Source organism: Schistocerca americana, chromosome 3, assembly GCF_021461395.2.
Source record: "Schistocerca americana isolate TAMUIC-IGC-003095 chromosome 3, iqSchAmer2.1, whole genome shotgun sequence".
NCBI lineage: Eukaryota > Metazoa > Arthropoda > Insecta > Orthoptera > Acrididae > Schistocerca > Schistocerca americana.
The window spans coordinates 298,728,899-298,755,926 of NC_060121.1; the positions used below are offsets into that span (position 1 = coordinate 298,728,899).

The following is a 27,028-nucleotide window of genomic DNA, read 5'->3' on the forward strand; positions in this document are numbered from 1 at the left end:
TGTTTGTCTGACGGGGCTGCTAAGTGCTGTAACACCTACTGCATTCCCCTGACTTAAGCCCTCGTGAGTTCAACTCGATTTCTAAACTGAAGGAAACACTTCACGGCACTCGCTTCAGAACTGCTACAAATGCGTCGGGCGATAGACCGCGCCGCTCCAACTGTCAACACAACTAACACTGATAAGAGTATCCTACGACTTCCACATCACTGGCAACGGGTTACACGCAATGCAGGTGACTACTTTGGTCAGTAAGACTTTGAAACAAAAAAATGGTTCATATGGCTCTGAGCACTATGGGACTTAACTTCTGAGGTCATCAGTCCCCTAGAACTTAAAACTACTTAAACCTAACTAACCTAAGGACATCACACACATCCATGCCCGAGGCAGGATTCGAACCTGCGACCGTAGCGGTCGCGCGGCTCCAGGCTGTAACGCCTAGAACCGCTCAAAAATGGTTCAAATGGCTCTGAGCACTATGGGACTCAACTGCTGAGGTCATTAGTCCCCTAGAACTTAGAACTAGTTAAACCTAACTAACCTAAGGACATCACAAACACCCATGCCCGAGGCAGGATTCGAACCTGCGACCGTAGCGGTCTTGCGGTTCCAGACTCCAGCGCCTTTAACCGCACGGCCACTTCGGCCGGCGCCTAGAACCGCTCGGCCACTCTGGCCGGCAAGACTTTGAAACACCTATCTATTAACCACGATCCTCTCCTGATAACCCATGCGGCAAGTTACATGTACTATAATCGACGAATCGAGGAGGCACGACTTCCATTTACTGCAGCCTGCCAGCGATAGCAGCTCGTCAGTAATGGTATGATGTGCTGATTTTCGAGATATCAGGCTGCGGCTCTCGGCACAGCTGCCATTCAAGTCTGTCTTTTTCCGCACCTTTCCCCGGGACTCATTGCTTCAAGCCAGAGTGTCTTCTTCCACGTCCCTGTCCAGTGTGCCCTCAAAATTCTACTCTTCCTCTTGGATATCAGCTTCCACCAACAGGAATGACTTGGCCAGTAATATATCACTGCATTCCAACACGCCACGTAGCGGATATCTTTTTAGTCTCACGATCAGTTGCTTTCCTGTGCATAAAATTCTGTGAATCGGAGTTTCAAATTCCCAATGAGCTGGCTTCCCACCACATTATGAGAAAGAAGGTGCAGTCCACGCGGAGTGGCGTCCAGATGCCACTAAACCTCTCCCAGAAGTAGAAGAAAAAAATTAACAATGACTGTCGCGTAGCTTCCCACGTGAAAGCGACGGGATGGTAATGTCTAGGCCATCCCAACTTCCCTCAGTTTTCTCGAAAGACCGGTTGGAGAAAAACATAACACTGGAATGTTCTTAGAGCACAGACTACGATTCGCAAAATAACCTATTTTGCATTAGTCAGAACGCGTTGTCATTGTCCTTCAGTCGGAACGTTTTAGAAGTGTCTGATCACACACCACAGGGGCTGCAGCGCTAAAGAATTTTGCATTCATACGTCTGGCTGACGTAGCAGACAATATTTTGCTTCCAGTGCAGCTTACCTGGTGCTAAGCGGTCGCCAATGTTCCTGCTTGTAGCGGCCCTTTCTTTGGAAGTCGCCTTTTCTTTGGAAGTCGCCTTTACCCCTACGACTGGCTTTCCCTCCTGCCTGGCATGGCTCACTCACATAGTCATGCAACTCATTAAATAGAGGACATGTAACTAAATATACAGAATGAAAAATGAACTAAGGTGCTTGTTAGAAGATCAGTCTTTGTGGTCATTGACATAAGCCGCGATATCAGTAAATTGCCGTACTTTAAGTGATCAAATTGGTGCAAGACAGGAATGCAGTCTTTCGCCCCTACTGTTCAATCTGTACAGCGAAGAAGCAATGATGAAAATGAAAGAAAGGTTCAGGAGTAGAATTAAAATTCGGGGTGAAATGATGGCAATGATACGATTCGGTGATGAAATTGCTATCCAGACTGAAAGTGAAGAAGAATTACATCATCTACCGAATCGAATGAACACACTAATGAGTGCAGAATATGGATTGAGAGTAAATCGAGGAAAGACGAAAGCTATGAGAAGTAGCAGAAATGAGAACAGCGAGAAACTTAACATCAGGATTGATGGCCACGAAGTAGATGAAGTTAAAGAATTCTGCTACTTAGGCAGCAAAATAACCAGTGACGGACGGAGCAAGGTGGACATCAAAAGCAGATTAGCAATGGCAAAAAGGGCATTCTTCGCCAAGAAACGTATACTAGTATCAAACATAGGCCTTAATTTGAGGAAGAAATTTCCGAGAATATACGTTGGAGCACGGCATTGTTTGGTAGTAAAACAAGGATTGTGGGAGAACTTGAACAGAAGAGAGTCGAAGCTTTTTGAGATGTGGTGCTTCAGACGAATGTTAAAAATTAGGTGGACTGATAAGGAAAGGAATGAGGTGGTTCTGCGTAGAATCGGAGAGGAAAGGAATATGTGGAGATCACTGACAAGGAGAAGGGACAGGGTGATCAGGACATCTGTTAAGATATCAGGGAATGACTTACACGGTACTAGAGGGAGCTGTAGAGGGAAGACAGAGATTGGAATACATCCAGCAAATAATTGAGTATGTAGATTGCAAGTGCTACTCTAAGATGAAGAGGTTGGCACTGGAGGGGAATTCGTGACGGGCTGCATCAAACCAGTCAGCAGACTGACGACTCAGAAACATGTATCATTCCGAACCCGACGATGCTTTTCAGCATCTGCAACTTACATAAAAGTTTACAGTGAAAACATCTCCCGACAAGTAGCTTTAGACCTAAAACCACTTGAGCACACGATCTGAATATATTTCGATTTGTTAGCTATCCAAATCTGCTCGTCTGAATTAGCATCTTTTGGGAGGCATTCAACATCTCTGAGCACTGATACTGTTGGTCTCCTGTTCTAGGTTGATGTTACAAGGGCGGTCATAAATTTGCCGTTCGAAAACCTTACAGTCCAGAATAGGTATGTCAGTCTAGCAAAATCGCCGTGAGTATTGAGGCAGTCATTTCACTGACGCACCAGGTGAAGACACACCTTTGGTAAAACAGCATATCCTACTGCGTTAAGAAGTCCTAACTGCCTGCTGCACAGCCTCTTCAAGGCCTCTTTTAAGGGACCGAAGAAGTGATAATCGCATACGTTGATATCAGTAGAATCTTTCTTCCGTCTGACTCAAATGAGGATTCTCTAAACTTTCTGAGCAGCGTTTCGCGAAAAGAACTTCTCCCCTCCAGAGATTTCCAGCATAGAACTTGGCGCATATTTACACAACGGTGGTTTTGACGGTCATGCTAACCCTTATACATTCTTCATTCTCTGTAGATGTCTAGGGGTGTTTGTCCTTCGGCCTCCAAGAAAAGAGTAACGGAACGTTGGTCCTGTTTTGATGCATTTGATAACAACATCGTCACTGATCACGTTTCAGCACCTACCGCACACACGTACGAAAGACATGAATATCACACAGTGCCTCCTTGTCGTTGCTTGTACACAGGCATTGGAGTCGCGCTGCGTTAGAATATACGCTTCAGCAAACCACTCAAACGGAAAATTTCTGGTCGCCCCTTAAGGTGCATTTGTACCTGTGCGCCTTGTGGCTAGTCGCTGTGAGGTTGTGAGGTATGGGGGGGGGACACACCTGCGTTCCCGTGCGCGCAACTGAGAAGCATGTGTGACTTTGCACCTGCGCATGCGCTTCCTTGCCTCTTCGTTCAACGGCTGCATGCACCTAGCGCGCATGGGAAGTCCTACAGGTGTAAACGCACCTTCACAATTTCTCTCTGGCCTCTGTTTCGCACGTCAGTCCTTCCTGAGCAGTATATCCAAAACTTCCACAGCCACATGCAAAAGAGATAATTAGATCGGTGTCGACCTGTATTATGCCTTTTTTCGACTACTACGACACCTCACCACGTTCATGTCGACCTCTGTACTGTTTCCTGCTGAGCAAAAGCGTGTTGCAGGAATGCGGCAGTGAGCCGGGTGGGAACTGTGTCTTACTCTGGAGGAGAATAGTACGTTCCATTCCAAAAACATCTTCATTAAAGCAATTATATCAACACTGTGATTATAAATTACTTGAGGTTGAGCGTCATAAGTACTCGTATATTGAATCCTTTAACCTGTTCAACGCACATATACTTTGGGAGTGACATCAGTTAAATTCTTCTTTCGGTGGTGCACTTTATCAGTAACTATCGTATAAATAGTTTAATAATACTGGTTCTATGCATGCAACTATTGAAACGCGTTTTTCATCACTATAAACATTTCCTCTTATTTAATTAAAATATTGTAAATTGTACTGTTTACTCGTTCATTTCTTGCTTTCAGTGGGAATGCACTGCATGTTTTACTGGAATTTTCCCTTTTAGCACTGATACTATACATAAAAAAAATATAAAATGGGAGACGAAACACAAGAAGTCCAGTAGTAAGGAAACATTTTTCGGAAAGCCAATAACAAAGACCACAGACAGCCGCTGATCGGAAGGGAGCGAGAGGAAAGAATATTCGTAAATGTACATCTACTTACGTACACCGCAAACCACCATACTGGACACAGTAGGAAGTAGCCTGTACTACCGAATCGGTTCTATGGCTCCCTTTAACACGTTCTGGTCGTGATCGCAGACACTGCAAGAATACTCGAGCATAGGTCACGGATGTGTATCACACGCGGTCACCATAACAGATGTGCTAAACTTTCCTAGAATTCTCCCAACAAAACTACGCTGATCATTCGCCTTGTCTACAACCAACCTTATGTGCTCGTTCCATTTCACACAGTTTTGCAATGGTACAACTAGATATCTAATTGACGCGACTGTGTCAAGCAACACCACCATGGTTCTACTGAACGACGAAACTTTCCCGTACCCTACAGCGTCATCAGTCATCAGTCAGCATTCACAGTTACTGCCTACCCTACCATTCATATTTTTTGTGTGTATAGGGTGAGTTTGCCACCAGGGGACAAACTGTAGGAAGCGACTGCTGAGAGAAGGAGCAAACAGGTCAGAAGAACATAATACCGCAAATGCGTTTCAAGGGAGGTACGCCCACTCGAAGGTGGAGATGAAAGATCTTCGACAGGTGTATGTTTCAATGATTTAAAGCACCCAGGAGAACGCACTAGGCAAGTGGGAATGTCCTGTCTGTACCAGTATTTCAGCTTCTCGCTCAAGAGGGCAGTGAGCTGGAGCACCATGCTGTAGTAGCCACATTACCCTTCGTACTATCAAAGGGTGCAGTATTGCCTCGCCTCTGAGGCGCTGTGGAGGGTTGACTGGTCCCGCAAGGTAGCCGCCAATAAACACCTCAAAGACACACACACACACACACACACACACACACACACACACACACACACACACATTGATGCTGAAACGGTACTGGTACTTCGCTGCAGCTATAACATGGGAGTTCTCCCTAGCCCACGGCTGGGCGTTGTGAAAGTTGACTATACTGTCCCTCGTAAGGTGGCCTCAGTTTTGAATAAGACGGAGCAAAGGATTCCAGCACCGTGATGGTCTGTGCGATGAACCAGCGACAAAATGAACCGCGGAGGGAAGTCGATAGGTAATAAGGTCTTCACGTGCTATAAGTGATACACATAGTGGTAGTTTCGTGGAGAATGTTCCACGCGGTCGTCTGGGGTACCCATGGTGGCAGAGCACCTGCCTGGTGCTGATACTGGGGTCACTGTCAAAGAACTTTCATCTCCATCTTAAAATCGGCACACCTCACTTGGAAAACATTTCCGACTTCATGATATCATCTCAGGGATCGTTTCCTGCAGTTTGTCGCCACTTAACAAAATCACCCTGCCTAGAGAACAATGGAGGTACAATTCCATTTCCCTGGGTTTTTCCTGGCGATACCTTTGTCTCTGATGAATACTCGCAATCGGGAGCAATGTATTGGGTTCTATCACTTAAGAAGTCCTTGAGCCACTCTCATACCTTGGAAACTAATCCCTACAGTCTGCAATAGGGCACAGAGTCACCGCTCTCCGGAAATCTAGGTGTATGGAATCTGCCTATTACCCTTCATTCATAGTTCGCAGGATATCGTACCAGAAAAGGGCAAGCTGAGTATCACACGAATGATGGTTTCCAAACTCTGCTGATTTGTGAGCAGAGGCTTTTCTGTTTCGAGGAAGTTTATTAATGCAAACAAATAATTAGCTCAAGATTCTGCAGCAAACCGATGTTAATAATATTGGTCAATAATTGTACGGGTCCGGTCTTTTACCCTTCTTACAGACAGGAGTCATCTACCCCCTTTTTTTTCAGTCGCTCGAGACTTGCTGCAGCGCGAGAGATCCGCGATAAAAGCAAGTAAAGTAATGTGCCAATGCCGGAGAGTACTCTCTGCAAAAGAGAATTGATATTCATTTCGGACTGGCGTCTTATTCGTTTTCAACTCTTACAGCTACTTCTCGGTACCAGGGATGTCTTTTTCTTTGTCCACCATGCGGGAATCTCTTCGACGGTCAGTCGATGGTATGTCTGTACGATCGTCCTGCTTCAACAAGCTTTTGAACATGAAATTCAAAACTTCAGCTTCTGTTTTGTTGTTCCGATTGCCACGCCAGACTGGTCGACCAGTGACTGAACAGATGTCTTCGACTCGCTAAGTGATTTCACTTAGGACAAGACTTTTCTCGACTTCTCAGAAAGATCTTTCGCTAACTTGTGACGGAGGAGGTTAGCGCATCGACCTTTTGACATGTACACAGTACTACTAAATTCTGCCTGCCGTGTTTTTAACAGAGAATGCAACAAACACTGTTTCCTCCGAATTTTTTTTGTTAACCTACGGTGGTTCTTTTCTGTCTTTAATATATTTACGTGGCACGTAGATTTCCAGGATGCGCTTTATAGTTAAACTTCGTCCATAAGTCCATAATTACTCTACGTCCATCATACTGGAACTCGATGACGTCCATTTATTGTCTAAGTGGGATGCTAACAGCTACTTATCTGCTCTCTTCAGCAAAACTCTCCTAGCCCTGTTGATGGATTATGAACTTCAGTGACCATCGTAACTGTGATATCATGATCACTAATTCCGGTCTCTTTAATGAGACTGTCCATAAAGCCAGGCCTGTTTGTAGCTGAAACATCTAAAATACGAGTATTTCCATTGCATGTGGGGTGTTGAACTATCAGCTGAAAACTGTTTTTGGAAAATTTGTTCAGAACTACTTTGAGACCGCCCATACCACCTGCAATGAATCCATAGACATCTCAGTCTATATTGGTAGATTAAAATCGCCTCTTATTCATATTGCATGGTATGGGTACTTCCGCGCAACTGAGAGTAGGATTTCTTTGAGTGATTCTACTGCTACGGCGGAATAGAATAGCCGGTAAAAAATCCCGATGATTGATGTCATCTACTCGAGTACTCGCGCCTGCATAATATCGCAATCAGACTCCGTTTCGACCTAGATAGACGATTTCACCCGGCTCTAGTTTCCGAGTGCAATTTGAGCGCGACAGATTTTCTGGGGGAAGTTAAATTCAGAGACTTTGTCACGAATAAATCGCAGTTTACGGTTAAAATCTTTGCTTTGTACACGACCTGATTTCGCTCTCCGAGTGTCAACTGGCGAACGCTCAGGACCTCAAATTATAACCTAGCCTTAAAAAGACCATATGCACTCCACAACTGCTTTGCTACCAGAGTAGCTGCTTCCTTTGTATAGAGCACCCCTCATCTCTTAAGGGGAGTCTTACAATTATCCACCCCATAAAACATGTCCAGAAATTCGCATCCTGCGCTGTTAGAGAATCGACGGAGCCCCTGGTTTAGACCCTCCAGTCGGTTCCAGACCAAAGGACCTCGATCAGTCTGCGTACGATGATGCAAATTATGAGCAAGGCCAGCAGTCTTCGCCACTTCCGCCAGCCCTCTGTACGAACGAAGGACGGCCTCAGACCTAAGCGACAGGTGTTAGCGGTGCCGACATGAGCCACAACTTGCAAATGACCGCATCCCGTTTCCCCACTAGCTTCCCCACCGCTCGCAATTTATCTCAGCTGCCCATTTAACATTTGTTCCGATCACGTACACGAAATGATTGACTGACAAATGGGATCAGTCTCTGCTGTGCTTTACTTAAGGAGACAGAAGGGTGGCGAGAAGAGATCGGGGGGGGGGGGGGGGGAGAAGGGGGACGGGCAGCTATCATGTTGTTGATGTCGATACAGCGTACATTTGTATTAATTTAAGAAAATGTTTGTTGTTTGTATCACTGTAATGAGGGAGACTATTTCAGTGACACTGTCTTAATGTTGTGGTCCAGGAGTCACGAGCGCACACCTGAGGACCTGGAGATAATCTACGAGGAGCTGCTGCACATAAAGGCGCTGTCGCACTTGTCCAACTCGGTGAAGCGGGAGCTGGCCTCCGTCATCGTGTTCGAGGCACACCCCAGGGCCGGGACTGTGCGTAAGTATTCAGCACGCAGCCGGCACGCAAGCAGATTCCCAAAATTTTACACACCTTATTAACCGATGATTAATCGTGCATTTCAGAAAATAGTCTAGAATACATATCCTACTGAGTCATTCATGACTTTCTTTTGCACTAGACACATAATAAGGACTTTATTAATTTAATTAATACCAAAAAATGATAGCACAAGAAACATAATTAACATCCTGAGTTCATTTTTTATGGAAAAATCTGTGACTGGCGCAATAGTAAACTACATAGTTATTATTTTCATATGTGGCACCAGTGTTACAACGCAGTCTTGTAATGTCAGCATGGTCTGTAAGCAATACTGGTTGTCGGTTAACCCAGCGAAAACATACGGAGAGTACCTGGCGGGCAAACTAGCAGACAGCAGCTATTTAAAGTGGTCGTTATGGAATTCGTCAGTAAATAACATGGTGAAACAATGTAAACCCTTTGTGTATCGTGTATCGTGACTGGAGGAGCAAATTTTTTATGCTCGATTACACGATACCGCTACTGTCAAAAAAGCAAATCAGCACTGTTTTGATTTCTAATCTGCTCATTCGAGCATTTTTCGGCCGAGGAGATGTTTCAGTGTGCCACTCCTTACTTTACTGCTTTGTCTCATGATCTTACTCAAAAATCCAGGATTCTCTCACTTGTGACCACGCAGCTGAACCGTTCGTGGTCATTGGCAATCCTCTTAAGACGGTCAACGCACATGTTTCTTCGATTGTCGTCCTGCTTCAGCACCATTTTGCCGTAAACCTTTGGCATATGCAAAACTTCGATCAGAATTTGGTGTATGGCGAAAGTGTTAAACGTGTCACCCATCACCCTTATTGTTAAATGAATGTCGGTCTGATCTCACAGGATCACGCACACGTTCTACGTTACGTCGGTTTTTGAAGTTGAAGGTCTCCCTGAGCGAGGTTCATCTTCACGGCCATCAAAAGTGATTTTTGCCAACGAAAAACTTGTGTGTTCCTCGTAGGCTCCTTTCAACTTTTCAAAGATCACACTTGCGGACTGGCCAAGTTTAACGCAAAACTTGATGGCATAACGTTGCACTAAATTCCGCTTTTCCGTGTTCGTAAGACACATCAAAAGCACAATTTCAGTGATGGCGCTCTCCAAAGTCACGTGATGGCTGTACGGAGCTGAAACTCGGACTGAACATGTGCAAGGGATGATCACAACGGTCTACATATGTACAACAACAAAACATTGCCAGGTCGTTCGCAGCGTTGTCACTCTCATTACTTTACTCGCATTATTGTCAGTCTCATTACTTTCCTCAGACACCTCGAGTGGACAGCCATCCAGCGAAATGTGAGGATCTAGGACCCAGCTTGGACAGTTCCCGTGAGTCGATGGCAACATTAGCACTCAACGATCAGGATGGCTCGTGAAAAATTTCGGTGTATTGCCTCATCCCCAGAACATAACGAAATAGCATGCTACATGCTGCTTATTACTAGGCAGGTGCCTTTTGATTCCGTTGCTTCTGAGTGGTTTGATGTAGCTCTCCGAAATACACGATCCTGTTCAAGCCTCTTCATCTCTGCATTACTAGTGCAACATGCATTCATTTAAACCTGCTTACACGTCCGAAAGAACAGACACCATATCCATATAAGTACATAGTTCTGGCAACGCCGGCCATGACCTTCTTCTTCTGTGCGGATGCACACATATTCTCCGAACTCTTACGGGACTTGGTAAGAATGTCTTCCACGAGTAATGAGTGTGTTGGGGTGGGACACTACGAATGTAGTGTGTGGACATACAAGGTGAGAATATGGGTCTCGCGGGAGGCGTGCGCGATATAGTCCCTGCAGTCGCGCTGTCCTCTGTGCCCTTGGTGGCTCAGATGGATAGACCGTCTGCCATGTAAGCAGGAGATCCCGGGTTCGAGTCCCGGTCGGGGCACACATTTTCACCTGTCCCCGTTGATATACATCAACGCCCGTTAGCAGCTGACGATATTAATAATTCTAATTTAGTGGTATAAAGTGGCCGAATACCACTCCTGCCACCACCCATAACTCCCCCTCCCCTCCATCCCTACTCCCTTGAACTGAATTTGTGTATCCCATCTGTCTGCGTCTAGTGTGAGAACGTTTTCGAAATGTTTGTGAATCCTGTAACTGATGCGGGACGCGGATGCCAGCCCACCGCCGAAGAAGCACATCGAAGTTGGCCAGCACACCGGCCTTCATTAACCCGCCGGGCGGATTCCATCCGCGGCCAGAGCGTCTCCCCGAGTCCCGGAAGCGGCGTGCTAACGTGCACCGATATACGAGACAGTTTTTCGATCTACCGTTGTAATCCTCAGTGTTCTTCTGTAACATATTTCAAAAGCTTCTGTTCCCTTCTAGTCTGAACGGTCTATCATCTCCGTTTCACTTCCACACAACTCCAGACCGATACATTCAAAGAAAGACTTCCGGATATTTATATTCATGTTCTATGTAAGTAAATTTCTCATTTTCAGAAATGGTTTTCTTGCTGTTGTCGGTCTGCGTTTTATGGCTATCTGCTTCGACCCAAATAGTAGAATGCATCAACTACATTTAGTGTCTCGGTGTACAGATTGCATATTACGGAAATAGTATTAGAAGAAGCTGCAAAGGTAAACACTTCAAGATCTGACACTTCCTGGCAGATTAAAACTGTGTGCCGGACCGAGACTCGAATTCGGGACCTTTGCCTTTCGCAGGCAAGTGCTCTACCAACTGAGCTACCCAACTGAGCTACTCACGCCTCGTCCTCACAGCTTTAATTCCGCCAGCACCTCGTATCCTATCTTCAAAACTTCACAGAAGCTCTCCTGCCAACCTTGCAGAACTAGCGCTCCTGCAAGAAAGGATATCGCGGAGACATGGCTTAGCCACAGCCCGGGGGATGTTTCTAGAATGAAATTTTCGCTCTACAGCGGAGTGTGCAGTGATATGAAACCACCTGGCAGATTAAAACTGTGTGCCGGACCGAGACTCGAACTCGGGACCTTTGCCTTTCGCGGGCAAGTGCTCTACCAACTGAGCTACCCAAGTACAACTCACACCTCGTACTCACAGCTTAAGTTTGGAAGGTAGGAGACGAGGTACTGGCGGAATTAAAGCTGTGAGGACGGGGCGTGAGTCGTGCTTTGGTAGCTCAGTTGGTAGAGCACTTGCTCGCGAAAGGCAAAGGTCCGGAGTTCGAGTCTCGGTCCGGCACACAGTTTTAATCTGCCAGGAAGTTTCATATCAGCGCACACTCCGCTGTAGAGTGAAAACTTCATTCTACTTCAAGACCTGATACTGTCACGAAAATGCAATCTTTTCCAAATGTCGCTGTAAGTGGGCGTTAAGCACTAAAACGTTAATGCGGTTATAGTACTATATGACAAGAAGTAGTAAGAAGAAGAGTGACGAATGTACGGTAATGAGAAACTGAGAAGAAAATATCGAGCGATAGTGTTAGGAAATTCGGTATCGGATGTACACTGAGAACTCGAGAACCAAAAAGGCTTAGGTGTTAATTGTAATAGAAAATTTCGGCGCATGGCCAGATTACTTGAAAAGACAATCTTGTGGAGTGACATTGAGCAGAAGGAAAGTATGCCTTGATTTTGGTATATAACGAGTTCTTGGTCTTCCAAAAAATTAACATGGCGCTAAAAGAGAAACCATGCAATTTAAACACAAATGTATTACACGAGACGATAATTTACAGGTTATGGTCTGAATTTGCACGTTTCGTGTCCAAAAATGTTTATACTTGATATTAATCTCGAGCCACTGTTTGAAATCCACACTGAACAGTAACTTATAGCGGAAATAACGTTTACACGGCGTCTAGGGAAAACAACAATAACAATATAGCGATATTTTCGTAATAGTAACACTGATATAAATATGTTAATGTTATGGTAGCATCCAACTTCGATTTCACAGAAAATACGGGACATCAACTGTCTAACGGCATTAGTAACTGACGCGAGAAAGACTGATTTCACGCTCTCACCAATCAACTACGGCATTTATGAATTCATATTATCCGTGCAGTTGCATATTCAGAGAAATATAATGTCAACTAGTATTTAGAAAGTGACATGATTAGTGCTTCACTGTTTCAGTATTCAACCAGGGCGATGAAGGACGGTCTTGGTATATCATACTCAGGGGTTCAGTGGACGTCGTCATACACGGGAAAGGAACTGTGACGACGCTGCAAGAGGGTGATGACTTCGGAAAGCTTGCACTCATAAATGATGCTCCAAGGTATGTATAGCAACTCCTAATGGTTTTCGTAAAATTAACTTATAGATTGAAAAAAGTTAATTGCAGCCCACTGCCACATATTCAGAATTTAGGTTAAACTGATGCTACGTCGTTGAAGGAGACTTTGACTTTTCTTGACAACGTAAATCTGACTCAACCAAGACATGCAAGTGATGTGCTGTTTTCATAGAATGTCCGTACGCGTGGGGCCTCACAGTGATTCCAAAAATGTTAGATATGTGTTTTGTAACAACACATATTCCTTTCAGAGACAGAGCAATGTGCGTTATAAATCGAAAATGATTGTATAATCCACGTCGTTCGCAGTGGCATTTGTTCGGTTCTAGTGTTTACAGTTCATGAAAGATCGTCACTGCATACCAAGAAATTTGTCGCTCTGTGGGAACTACCACTGGCATTCTATCCAGTCGATAGTCTCCGTCAGTTTCATAGATATGGAGAAGACGAATCACGTCAACATTGCCACATGCCCTCACGATTGGAATTGGATGCAGGACACTGCCACGTACACCGGTGGTCAGGAACTTTGCGTTACCACCTCTCCTCATCTTGCCAGTCCAATTCTGGGTACGAAAAGTCATTCCAACAGGCTGCCACAGAGTGGAGCGTCGATGCACGAAAGTGTACGTTTGTATCTTTAGTTGCGAAGGCAGGTCTCAGTGTTCGACGAACACTACATGCAAGTCCAGAAGTTGTGTACTGCAGCTAACGGCTGTCATTCGGAGCTCGCCAGGTAGAAGAAATCACGCTGCTATTGTACGCACAAATCCACTGTTTACGACAGCACTGTCAGCGGAAGACCTTAAGATGATTTCTCATGAACTGTTTCCATTACAACCGTGCAACAAACTTCTTTGCTGTTGACTTCTGTTGGAATATTCTTAATAAAATTAAGAGTTGTTCTTTTTAATAAATCGACACCTGGTGCTATTAAATATATTTGCCGCCATTTACGGGATCACTGTATTGGCTAACTTCTTAAGTCTCAGTGTGTCCACACATTTCATTTTGTAAAAACACCAATTCTCGTTCGAGAAATACCTGCTGCGCTAAATTTTCGTGATTCATCTTGTAAATCTATGGTCCATCAAAAACAATAGGACATATTAAGAGAAATTGAGTTCCTCACCTAAAAACAAGAAATAAATTTTTAATCGAGATGGGCCAGGGAGCTTACATGCTACGAACTCGTATTCTGCAAAAGGCAGACGTTATCTATCGGGATACTACTACAAGCAGACTTGTAATTCTTTGATAATAAATATCTATCTGTGGCATGTTAGTGTCCAACATTTACTCCAACATAGCATTGTTGGCACTGCCGGTAAGTTGGAGAATTTGAAAAATGGCTCCGTTCCGCGATACTAAAAGTTTCTCTTGAATATGCCACAAGAGGTTTTTGAAGCTTTAAGCACTATGATGATGTATATATAGGTAATATACATAATTATACACTTGTGTTAAACTAATTAGCATACTTGTTCTCTGTGCAGGGCAGCGACAATCGTGTTACGAGAAAACAACTGCCATTTTCTGCGCGTCGATAAGCACGATTTTGACCGCATTCTCCGAGGCGTGGAAGCAAATACGGTGCGACTCAAAGAGCACGGGCACGATGTCCTCATACTCGAGAAGATCTCACCAGCGCGTGGCTCCGTCTCTTCGCATTTCAAGTGAGTCATCTAGTCTACGACATTTTTACACACAAACACACACACGGACTAAAAACTATAACGATATCTATTAATATTTTGAAAGTTTCTCTTTGTTCAAACACAGGGCTTAGCACAAGAAAATGCCGGTATCTGGTAAGGGGGACGGGGCGGCGGGGGCAGCGAGGTTCAGCAGCTCACGTCAGTTTCACAGTGAGCGCCAAAACAGGTGGACTTAATGGAAGATACACTGCTATTCTTTCGAAATTTCCAGGCATAACCGCGAAAATAATCTCCGTTAATTATAAATAAAATACGGAAATACACTCCTGGAAATGGAAAAAAGAACACATTGACACCGGTGTGTCAGACCCACCATACTTGCTCCGGACACTGCGAGAGGGCTGTACAAGCAATGATCACACGCACGGCACAGCGGACACACCAGGAACCGCGGTGTTGGCCGTCGAATGGCGCTAGCTGCGCAGCATTTGTGCACCGCCGCCGTCAGTGTCAGCCAGTTTGCCGTGGCATACGGAGCTCCATCGCAGTCTTTAACACTGGTAGCATGCCGCGACAGCGTGGACGTGAACCGTATGTGCAGTTGACGGACTTTGAGCGAGGGCGTATAGTGGGCATGCGGGAGGCCGGGTGGACGTACCGCCGAATTGCTCAACACGTGGGGCGTGAGGTCTCCACAGTACATCGATGTTGTCGCCAGTGGTCGGCGGAAGGTGCACGTGCCCGTCGACCTGGGACCGGACCGCAGCGACGCACGGATGCACGCCAAGACCGTAGGATCCTACGCAGTGCCGTAGGGGACCGCACCGCCACTTCCCAGCAAATTAGGGACACTGTTGCTCCTGGGGTATCGGCGAGGACCATTCGCAACCGTCTCCATGAAGCTGGGCTACGGTCCCGCACACCGTTAGGCCGTCTTCCGCTCACGCCCCAACATCGTGCAGCCCGCCTCCAGTGGTGTCGCGACAGGCGTGAATGGAGGGACGAATGGAGACGTGTCGTCTTCAGCGATGAGAGTCGCTTCTGCCTTGGTGCCAATGATGGTCGTATGCGTGTTTGGCGCCGTGCAGGTGAGCGCCACAATCAGGACTGCATACGACCGAGGCACACAGGGCCAACACCCGGCATCATGGTGTGGGGAGCGATCTCCTACACTGGCCGTACACCACTGGTGATCGTCGAGGGGACACTGAATAAGTGTCCAAGGAATAGAAAAGCAACTGGAATCACTCAATAGAGGAAAGTCCACTGGACCTGACGGGATACCAATTCGATTCTACACAGAGTACGCGAAAGAACTTGCCCCCCTTCTAACAGCCGTGTACCGCAAGTCTCTAGAGGAACGGAGGGTTCCAAATGATTGGAAAAGAGCACAGATAGTCCCAGTCTTAAAGAAGGGTCGTCGAGCAGATGCGCAAAACTATAGACCTATATCTCTTACGTCGATCTCTTGTAGAATTTTAGAACATGTTTTTTGCTCGCGTATCATGTCATTTCTGGAAACCCAGAATCTACTATGTAGGAATCAACATGGATTCCGGAAACAGCGATCGTGTGAGACCCAACTCGCCTTATTTGTTCATGAGACCCAGAAAATATTAGATACAGGCTCCCAGGTAGATGCTATTTTTCTTGACTTCCGGAAGGCGTTCGATACAGTTCCGCACTGTCGCCTGATAAACAAAGTAAGAGCCTACGGAATATCAGACCAGCTGTGTGGCTGGATTGAAGAGTTTTTAGCAAACAGAACACAGCATGTTGTTATCAATGGAGAGACGTCTACAGACGTTAAAGTAACCTCTGGCGTGCCACAGGGGAGTGTTATGGGACCATTGCTTTTCACAATATATATAAATGACTTAGTAGATAGTGTCGGAAGTTCCATGCGGCTTTTCGCGGATGATGCTGTGGTATACAGAGAAGTTGCTGCATTAGAAAATTGTAGCGAAATACAGGAAGATCTGCAGCGGATAGGCACTTGGTGCAGGGAGTGGCAACTGACCCTTAACATAGACAAATGTAATGTATTGCGAATACATAGAAAGAAGGATCCTTTATTGTATGATTATATGATAGCGGAACAAACACTGGTAGCAGTTACTTCTGTAAAATATCTGGGAGTATGCGTACGGAACGATTTGAAGTGGAATGATCATATAAAATTAATTGTTGGTAAGGCGGGTACCAGGTTGAGATTCATTGGGAGAGTGCTTAGAAAATGTAGTCCATCAACAAAGGAGGTGGCTTACAAAACACTCGTTCGACCTATACTTGAGTATTGCTCATCAGTGTGGGATCCGTACCAGGTCGGGTTGACGGAGGAGATAGAAAAGATCCAAAGAAGAGCGGCGCGTTTCGTCACCGGGTTATTTGGTAACCGTGATAGCGTTACGGAGATGTTTAATAAACTCAAGTGGCAGACTCTGCAAGAGAGGCGCTCTGCATCGCGGTGTAGCTTGCTGTCCAGGTTTCGAGAGGGTGCGTTTCTGGATGAGGTATCGAATATATTGCTTCCCCCTACTTATACCTCCCGAGGAGATCACGAATGTAAAATTAGAGAGATTAGAGCGCCCACGGAGGCTTTCAGACAGTCGTTCTTCCCGCGAACCATACGCGACTGGAACAGGAAAGGGAGGTAATGACAGTGGCACGTAAAGTGCCCTCCGCCACACACCGTTGGGTGGCTTGCGGAGTATCAATGTAGATGTAGATGTAGAATAGTGCACGGTACATCCAAACCGTCATCGAACCCATCGTTCTACCATTCCTAGACCGGCAAGGGAACTTGCTGTTCCAACAGAACAATGCACGTCCGCATGTATCCCGTGCCACCCAACGTGCTCTAGAAGGTGTACGTCAACTACCCTGGCCAGCAAGATCTCCGGATCTGTCCCCCATTGAGCATGTTTGGGACTGGATGAAGCGTCGTCTCACGCGGCCTGCACGTCCAGCACGAACGCTGGTCCAACTGAGGCGCCAGGTGGAAATGGCATGGCAAGCCGTTCCACAGGACTACATCCAGCATCTCTACGATCGTCTCCGTGGGAGTATAGCAGCCTGCATTGCTGCGAAAGGTGGATATACACTGTACTAGTGCCGACATTGTGCATGCTCTGTTGCCTGTGTCTATGTGCCTGTGGTTCTGTCAGTGTGATCATGCGATGTATCTGACCCCAGGAATGTGTCAATAAAGTTTCCCCTTCCTGGGACAATGAATTCACGGTGTTCTTATTTCAATTTCCAGGAGTGTAGTTCAAGTACAATTACCCACTAGAAAAAATTTAAAGCTACGTCTATGTACTGTTTCTTTAAATAGCTATCATTGAGAATTAAGTACAGTCATCAAATATTTGAATGAGCTAACAAAATGTCTCTGCGTATAATACTTCTCCTGAGATTGTAGCCAACTCGTGGCAGCATCTTGAAGTTCATCGCAGCAGTCAGAGCATTGGTCGTTATGTAGTGAACAGATGGAAATATAGGCTGTAGAGCGGATGTTAGAAAACGTCGCATTTATATAGGCAAATTCATGCGTTTGCTCGTTTAACGCTTTTGCTCTCAATGTTGACGAAGATTGATACGTACTGAATTTAAATTTAATTGCAGTTGACTTTAAAGGATCAGGTTATTGGTATGTGTTTATAGTTACTCAAAAGCAGGAAACGAAACATATAGTGTGTCCCAGGAGGAATGGTCAGTATTCAGGGACATGAAAGGAACAATCATTCGAAGCGAAACACACTAGTAACCATGAGCTCCAAAATGCATACCTTAAGGGCTATAAGCACTTACTCATCTTCGATGGTGTGAAATACATCTCTTCTACTGAATAGGTGCTCATAACTCTTAAAGTATGCACTTTAGAACCCATGTTTACTAGATACCGTTTTCTTGTTTTCGTCCGTCCTACTTTTTTCTGAAGGCCTACTTACATGCCATACGCTGTGGCACTATAAAAAGCACACCACTTTTTCACGTTCCTGTATGTTGAGACGTAAGGGAGCTCCTTCGTATCCTCCCGCCCAGATGCCAACTGGGCTTGGGTAACAGCTTCCCGGTTAAAAACGCGTGTTGATTGCAGCCGTTCCAATACAAACGTAACAGACACACGTGATGTACCCACACAGCAATGTAGTGCATGCCACGGGCCCCGTGCTGGCAGAAGCCACATCCCCAACCGTCCAAGTTATCGGCGGAAAATTAACCTCTAGCAGTTTCGAACTGAAAATAACTTCGTTCACGGAGTGGGCAGTATTTTTAAAGCTCTGAAAATAAGCAGTCGCCGACATAACACTGTTTGTTTTTCAACATCTAAAGAGTACTTATGGCATAATTATGTTTTATTAAACAAAATTTACGTGTTGCAAATTGACAGATGAGTTTTTTTTTTATATTTTCTCTTCCGCTGTGGCCTACTGTGCATTACTACGAACTTGCTCCACAGTACACTATAGTCGTCTGGCATTATTTTGTTTAAACTGTTAACAAAGCTCGCTTAATATCGTTTGTTAATATACCAAACTACGTACACCACTAAGCAAAATAGATGACCAGATTACATCCAATATGGCATATATTTGTTTAAAGTAAAATTTGTGATAATCTTGCTCACTTACAACAATGATCAACAACGATTTTGCATCGGGTGTGTGGTATATTCATTCCCATGTTTTTTTTTTGTTTTTCAGAAATGTGGTGTCACATAACGCTGCCAAAATTTTCATAATCAAGTAATTTTTACATTTCTACTCAATTATTTCTTTTACACATTCTGATATAAAAGAGCCAACAAGTTATGTCATTACTTTCGTTTTATATAGTGTTGGTTTCAAAAACAGTCACTAGGTGGCAGGTTAATCATTCGCCAGAATGTTTTAGTTGCATACATCAGTTCATATTGGAAGAAGAACTGTTAAATGAAATACTAAGATCATGAACTGACGATATACGTACTGTGATTTAAAAATGGTTTCTCTGCTTACACCTTTACAGGTCAAGAATTACTATTTTTCGTGTTTTTGGTAGCCAAGTAGGCCTATGTAAACTGGTGTTCGTGATGACACACCAATCAACAGTTTTACCATTTGCGTTCCAATAAAGGTCTTCCAACCTTGCTTCACTGATATTGGGAAAAACGCCCTTAAAATGATTGACAGACTCATCCTATTTATCAACAAATTTTGCAAAATTCTTTATCAGGCTTAATAATAGTAAGCTGAAGCAGTGTAACCCTTATTTGTGCCAAGTCATGTCACACTGCTTCAGCTTACTATTATTAAGCCTGATAAAGAATTTTGCAAAATTTGTTGATAAATAGGATGAGTCTGTCAATCATTTTAAGGGCGTTTTTCCCAATATCAGTGAAGCAAGGTTGGAAGACCTTTATTGGAACGCAAATGGTAAAACTGTTGATTGGTGTGTCATCACGAACACCAGTTTACATAGGCCTACTTGGACTTCTTTCAAGCACATTGTTCATAGCTTTATTGGCAAAAGAAGAGAAGATAATTAGCTTCCACAGTGAGCAACTACAAAGAATGGGGTGTAAAACGTAACTAAACGTATATTTTCATTTTTGCAACTTGATTTTCACCCAAAAAAATGGTGCTGTGGGCTTCGAAAAAATCAGGCTTACCATGAACATTGCATTCTTTTTATAGTAAGGAAAACTTCAGTTACAAAGTGATTACTGTTGGTATTTGTTTCAAAAGTCGTGGGATACCTCCAAATATAATGTTGGACCTCCTTTGATGCATGCTGCCTCTATAGTCATCTCATAAATGTTCAGTGGGATTTATGTTGGGCGACCTTGGTGGCCAAATCATTCGCTTGAATTGTCCAGAATGTTCTTCAAGCAAATCGTGAACAACTGTGACCTGGTGATATGGCGCACCTTGGGCCAATCGAAAAGTGACTCCTAATTGCCTGAATCACATTTCTTGATATACCATGTTGATGGCCATGTCCAGATACGCCACCATCCAGGCGAGTAGCTGCTCCTCGCACACACTGCGCCCCAGATGAAGCCCAGTAGGGACATTATTATGCTTTGGGCGAGATTCACTTGGGCTTCACCGAGATCTTTGGTAGTAACCGAATGCACCACGACAGCTGTAGACTGTGTGAGCATTATTGTGGACCACCTACGTGCTGCACTCTTCATGCTTGATGTCTTTCCCGGCGGCAATGGTATTTTCCAGTAGAATAACTATCTGTACATGTCAGAGGGGCAGTATCATATACACAGTAATTTGAGGAGCATTCTTGGCCAGCAATTTTGCATGGCCTCAAGCTGATGGAACACATTTGGAATGCTGTTTGGTGCCAGATCCACACCCACAAAGCACATCATGTCATTACAGAGGATAGAGGGAAGACAGGTGGTTACAGGCCAGTCTGCGATTACTGAGCGGTTAGGAGCAAATGCAGAAAGACAAACTTCCAGCAGTCAGGCTGATTGTTTGCAGAAGCACCAAGCACTGTCGCAAGGCACCTACAAGAGGTGCGGAATTTGACTAATATCAGCGTCCCATGAGAAGTTCAGGCAGGCAGGTGCTAAAGAGGTCTAAAACTCACAAAATTCTCACAACAGGAAAGTAAATAATAATGTTACCATATTTAACCAAAATATTGGTGGATTAAAGAAAAAATTAGATTCTCACAAAATTAAAGTAAAAAATAATGTTACCATTTTTCACCAAAATATCCCGAGATTGAAGAATAAAGTAGATGAGCTCCTGGTTTGCTTAGATGACACTGAATCTTATAATGTAATAGACATACTATGCCTGTCTGAGCATCACATTGTGTCAGATATGGAAAACGTAAATATCAGTAGTTATAAACTAGCTGCACATATGGGCAGAGAGAATAAGGTGAGAGGAGTAGTTGCCATATATGTCAAAATTGATCAATGTGTAGAAAGCTTAGATACAAAAAAAAAAAAAAAAAAGATTTGTCTAGAGCAACATATAGAAGCATGTGCCTGTCAACTTAAACTGAAGGAGGGATCTTTTATAATTGTAACAGTATATAGGTCCCCTACAGGAGAAACAGACTTGTAGGAGCTTACCGAGGATGGCAACGAGTAACATGGAGCTGGTGTCCTAATGTTCTGAATGAGAACCCTGTCTGAACACAAAACATGGATTTTTAAAGGCTTGTGGCAGTGCCCTATTTCTCCCTTCCTATAGTCAGCCCACCAATCCACAGGCACTTCAGAGGATTCAACCTGTCTGCACCTTCACAGTGCTTCTGGCCAACCAGATTCCTCCCCTCCTCCTGTACGGTAGGTGGGGATGTTTCTGGACTTTACTTAAACAGACTCCTAGTTCAATAGCAACAGCATCCAGATGAAAGCTAAACATCAGTGACTCTCCTCTTATGGCCAGCAACGACAGTGTTTCACGTCATTAGGCCCAGCCAAAAGGCCTTTCATGAGTGGAGATCACTGGTGTAGCACTCTCACCAGTATAAACCCCCCTGACAGGGCAAATTTCAAACTTCCTGCATTTGCTAAGACATGACTTTTTCTGACCAACTCCTACTGTGATGCCTTATAACAGCGACTATTATCCATTTCATAATGATTGACCCCTAACTTTGAGCTCATATTCTGGTCGCAGTATATCAAGAACATCGATATGTTATACCTGGCCAGAACTGTGGAAATGTCTAATTTTATTTAGTGTATGAATATTACATCTTAGTTGAAATGGGGCAAGATATGCAGTAATATTTAAGAGAAACTGTGCGATTTCTAGCTTTTTTTGGTGAGTGTCAGCTTTAAGGATGCAGAAAAATTGGACCATAATTAGGAGAAAAATTTCCTTTGCGCAGTTTGTTCTGTTTACAGCCAGATTTCTGTTATTTTTTAATTACTTGTTTCATCGCTATAATGTAAAATGCAAGATGCTGCAACTGAACGGTAGCTATTGAGACAGAGAAGGCAATGGGGTTAAACTTGAACTTTTGTTGGTTACATCATACACCTTCACTTATGAACTCTCTCCTGTCTGTTAGTTAAGAGTTTGCAAAGTAGTTGTGTTGGTAGCAGCAATATATGCGAGGCTGTGATGGGGTGTAGTTGTCAAACCACACATTGGCACTCTTGTAATGTACCATAAGCACCTGTCCTTCAGTGAAGAATGGCAACTTCATAGTCACATTCCAGTACAGCAGTACTGCATTCAGTTTTTGTTGCGAGTAGAGGGAAATACTATGAGAAACTACAAATAAATGCTCAGTATGCAAGCAACTCACAATAAATGAACATTTGTATAACACATTTCAACAGTAAACAGAAAAGTCAATTAGCTCGAATAAATTTTGATGACTGAAATAGAACCTACCTAATCGTTTTCATTGCTGCTAACACATTTGGGAACACTTTCCATAGAGTAGCAACACAACTGCAAAGTATCATTTGTTTTAAAATTCTTGTTCTCCTTTGCTACCTTGTTCTTGACAAATTCCCAAATAAGTTCAATGGCGTTCAGTTCACAGTGTGCTACAGGCAGCCACAGAAGTTTAATTTCCTTGTCCACTTATCACAATAAACTTTCCAAAAGGTATTCCTGTGCCCTAAAGTGTGGTCGCCTGCAGTCCAATAGGCCAGCTTTAGTAAATTCCTTGTGGTAATTAGATGGAAGCTCTACATTATTTCCTTCCATTAAATAATAGAATACTTCCTCCATTTTGTAGATGGATTTCATAATACTGAATTTATCATTGTAAAATATGGAGCCTGATCTAAAACCTTTGCAAATCAATTTGGTACTTTTTCGAGACTGCTCCTAAACCACTCTTCATAGTGTTTGGCATTCATTTCAGAATAATAATCAGCACCTCCTTTTTTCCCAGTAAAATACGAGCCAACATTTTGCATGAACCCATAAGCATTCCTAATGTGGCACATTATAATCATTTTTCCAGAACCAGACAATGTTTGAATTACTCCTTTCCAGCCATTCCACTCTTGAACACTTCCTCTGTGATAATCATAGACATTTTCTGATGCATAAAGCCTGCCAACCAGTGGCGGCTTGTGAGCATACATTCTGGTTGTTCACAAATTTGTAGATTCAAATAAATTTGAGAGTGTGAAAATACTGGCATCTGCTGTATAACAATTATGCTTATCAAGAAGTTTATACAATTACAACCACTGCCAATAATAATAACAGCATTAGTAATAATAATAAGATGCATAAGTTATCTGACAAAAGAAAGAATTGGTTTTGTGGGATTTTGTTTTTTGTACATATCTAAGTACAGAGCTGCTTGCTCTGAGATCCATAAGGAGCTAAAGCTAACCACAGTCAGTCCCACATTCAAGTGAATATCAGAGAAACCAGTGATATGGCTTTTCGTGAAACAGATTTCAGGAGCATGAATAAATGTTACAATCTCACAATCGACAGTGATATGCTTTAGGCCCTTATGATTCTCAGTATCATATGCTATAACTCATTCAGAAAACCACATAATAGGTTTAATGCCAGTTCACCTTTAACATGTACTGATGTTCAGTCTAATTTTACTACACTATATAGCATATTGGAGGAATGTGCTATCTTCTAGCAGTATTTATGCTGAGCGAATGGGGATAAAAGTGTGCTGCAGTCTGTTACCATGTGGTGACAGTGACGTGAACGTCTAGATAACTGGCAAGGGCTAACTGTACACATCATGAACTGTGCACAGTTTATCAAATCTGTATGTATTTGGCCTGTAAGGCAATTATGTTATCTGATTTGTGCATGCACAAATGCTCCTTAAAACGTGCACAACTGAAGGTGTGCTCGCGACTTTGATGCCAAGTTTCACAGTGTGTAGAGGAGCAGTAGTGCGATGAATTTTAATGCCATGTGTAACATAGATTGCAGCTTCTGTGTTAAGTTTAACAGCATTCAATTAAAAATAACCAATAAATCCACAAGGTGTTGAAAGTTAGGGTGTTCATGTGCCCTCGTGCTCTTACACAGAAGCCGCCACTGCTCCCCAACCAAACTTTCTGGAATAATTTGCACCACACCAAATGTCATCAGTATAATAAGCAGTCTGTCGAGTGTGGTGCAAGTGTCTTTATTTCCTGCAAGAACTCATCTCTTTTTCCCTGCTACTTGGTTGTTTTCCATCAGCACATGTTCTTTGTTGACCTTTTTGTATATAAAGCCCAATTTTCGAATAGCACACCAAAGGGTTGTTTCAATCATATCAGAAAAATCTTCCTCTTCAATTTTTAATTTTTCTGACACGGCTGCCACAGTTGGAAACTGCTTTTCCACATATAAGCCGTGGATTTGTCTTCTTATGACTCCCTGTCTAAATTCATCCAATACAAACTTCTGTCACTCACTCACTCACATGAAGTTTCTCTATATTGCCTAGAAATGTGCTTCAGTTTTCCTTTCTGTAATACTGATACATTCAGAAGTTCTCTTTATCGGCTCTGATATGGAACTGTGTGCACCCTGTTCTGTTTTGGCCTCAAAGTAAGCATGTACACTGAACACCATAGATTCTTCACAACACCGTAAATGAAGCACGGTTTCACACAAGTGGAAGGCAACTAATTATGTTATGAACACTGTCTCAAATAAATAAACAATTATGAATGGACACATGATTATTCCCTATCTGACGGGAAGCCGCAGTGTAAACACTGCAACGCTGAACAATGAAGTGCAAATACTTTTCAGAGGCCCAGCAACATAGCACACATGAGTGGCACATAGAAACAGAAAAGCAAATAAATTAAAAATATTATATTAGTGCTTCATGTAGATTTATGTGAATAAAAACATAACAGCTGTAAAAGGCAACAACAGAGCTTGCATTTACACTTTTCGTTTTGTTAATAGGTATAAATATTAGGTGAATTGCACCAATCTATGCCCATAGTTATTAGGACAAAACGACTAATTGGAAAGCAATGACAATTTGTGTAGAAGTTGAGTAGGGTTCTACCTTTAAACTGTGGGAAGGAAATTTATTACCACATATGCCATCCTCTTTTCAACTAAAATGTAATATTCAAACACAAAATAAAAGTAGACATATCCACGATTCCAGCAAGGTGTAACACAATGATGTTTGTCATATGATGTGACCAGAATATGAGCTCAAAGTCAGGGGTCAATCATTATGAAATGAACAGTAGACAGTGGATGGAGTCAACAGTTAATGCTCTGAAATGAAACTTCTTCCCTTGGGCAGTTGCCCAGAGTAACTGCAATTTTGCAGGGCTCTAGCATTACGGTTGACACCCAATAACCTAAAAACTCTCCGTATTGTGTCTCTGATTTCCTATTTTGTAATACCCTTGCTGGCTTCCAGCAGCCTTAAGCTTCACAATGTACAAGTCATTACATCGTCAATATGTGACAAACGCTGGCCTATAATTTCGGTAATTTTGTGACCCGTTTGCAGACATCAGGTTCCACAAATCGGAAACATACCAAGGACTTGCCAGACCAACGCTATGCAGAACTGCTAGTGCATTGTGTTTCAGAGGTTGATCAAAAAGCTGTTGGTCAGTTGATCATAATGGTTTGGTTCATCAGCGTGACTGAACAACTTTCAGGTTTTGTGTAATTTACTTCAGTTTTTTTTAATGTTCAGAACATCTTGGAAATAAAATCGATGTGATTTTATTTTTATTTTGTATCTCAGAAATGTGACACGATACAAAAAATAGAGCTGTCCCACTGAACCAGTATCCGCATTTTATGTACCACCCACTTACAAAACCAAATGCAGAAAAAAATTCAATTTTTTGACCATTACAATTAGTACCAGTTTTGCAATCCTTCTTTATGTTCTTTTGACTGATTTTGTTTTCAGACAGTGTGTTGTCTTGGCAGTATGTTTGACTACTGTGTGTTAACATATTTCTATATAGTGCTCATTCGTGCTTAATGGTTAAATACAATCAGAAAAACCCGTATTCTCATTCTCTCCCATCAAATGTCGTAGTAATAGATTTCCAGCTTCCACTGCTATGTACAACTTACATTAGGCTCTCGCAAACCATGTGGAACAGTCCTATGGAGTGTCACAAAATACTGTAACATCCAGAGGCCTACATTTTACAATATGGTGGAATTTACCTTATAATGTGACTTGTAATAATTTGTAGTCAATTTTGAAACAGTCTGCACAAGTCAGCACCTGTAACTGGTGGTATCTATCAGCTCTCCTTGCAGGTAATGCAAGTGATCGGAGAAATTAGCAAACTTAGTACTGGTACCTTACTATTCCCACATTGTGAACACATAAGTGCGCCCTCCTCATATGATCATTTACAGTGTGTACACAACCTGTATAGATAGTGCTCTATACATTTTGTTAGTTTTTTACCAGTAAACCCACTGTTCTTTAAAGAAGAAAAATTTCTAATTACTTCACAAATGAGTTAATTTTTTAAAAATTCAATGTTAAGCATGTAAAAGAGAAAAAGTTCAGAAAATGTGTGAAGTTACATTTAAAGTTCATTGTAGGTCGCTGAGTACTCTCATTATGTGAAACAATGGATTGTGTAATTTCCCTGGTTTAAGCAAA

The 27,028-nt window shown here is 43.2% G+C and overlaps 1 protein-coding gene across 1 annotated transcript in view; it reads left to right on the plus strand.

Annotated features, from left to right (window-relative positions):
• Nucleotides 1–27,028, plus strand: part of LOC124606041 (rap guanine nucleotide exchange factor 4) — a 181,068-nt gene that overhangs the window by 37,224 nt on the left and 116,816 nt on the right. Inside the window, exons 4-6 of the mRNA XM_047138004.1 lie at nt 8,345–8,490; nt 12,626–12,770; nt 14,285–14,464. Coding sequence (XP_046993960.1) covers nt 8,345–8,490; nt 12,626–12,770; nt 14,285–14,464 — 471 coding nt within the window. The remainder of the gene's footprint in view (nt 1–8,344; nt 8,491–12,625; nt 12,771–14,284; nt 14,465–27,028) is intronic.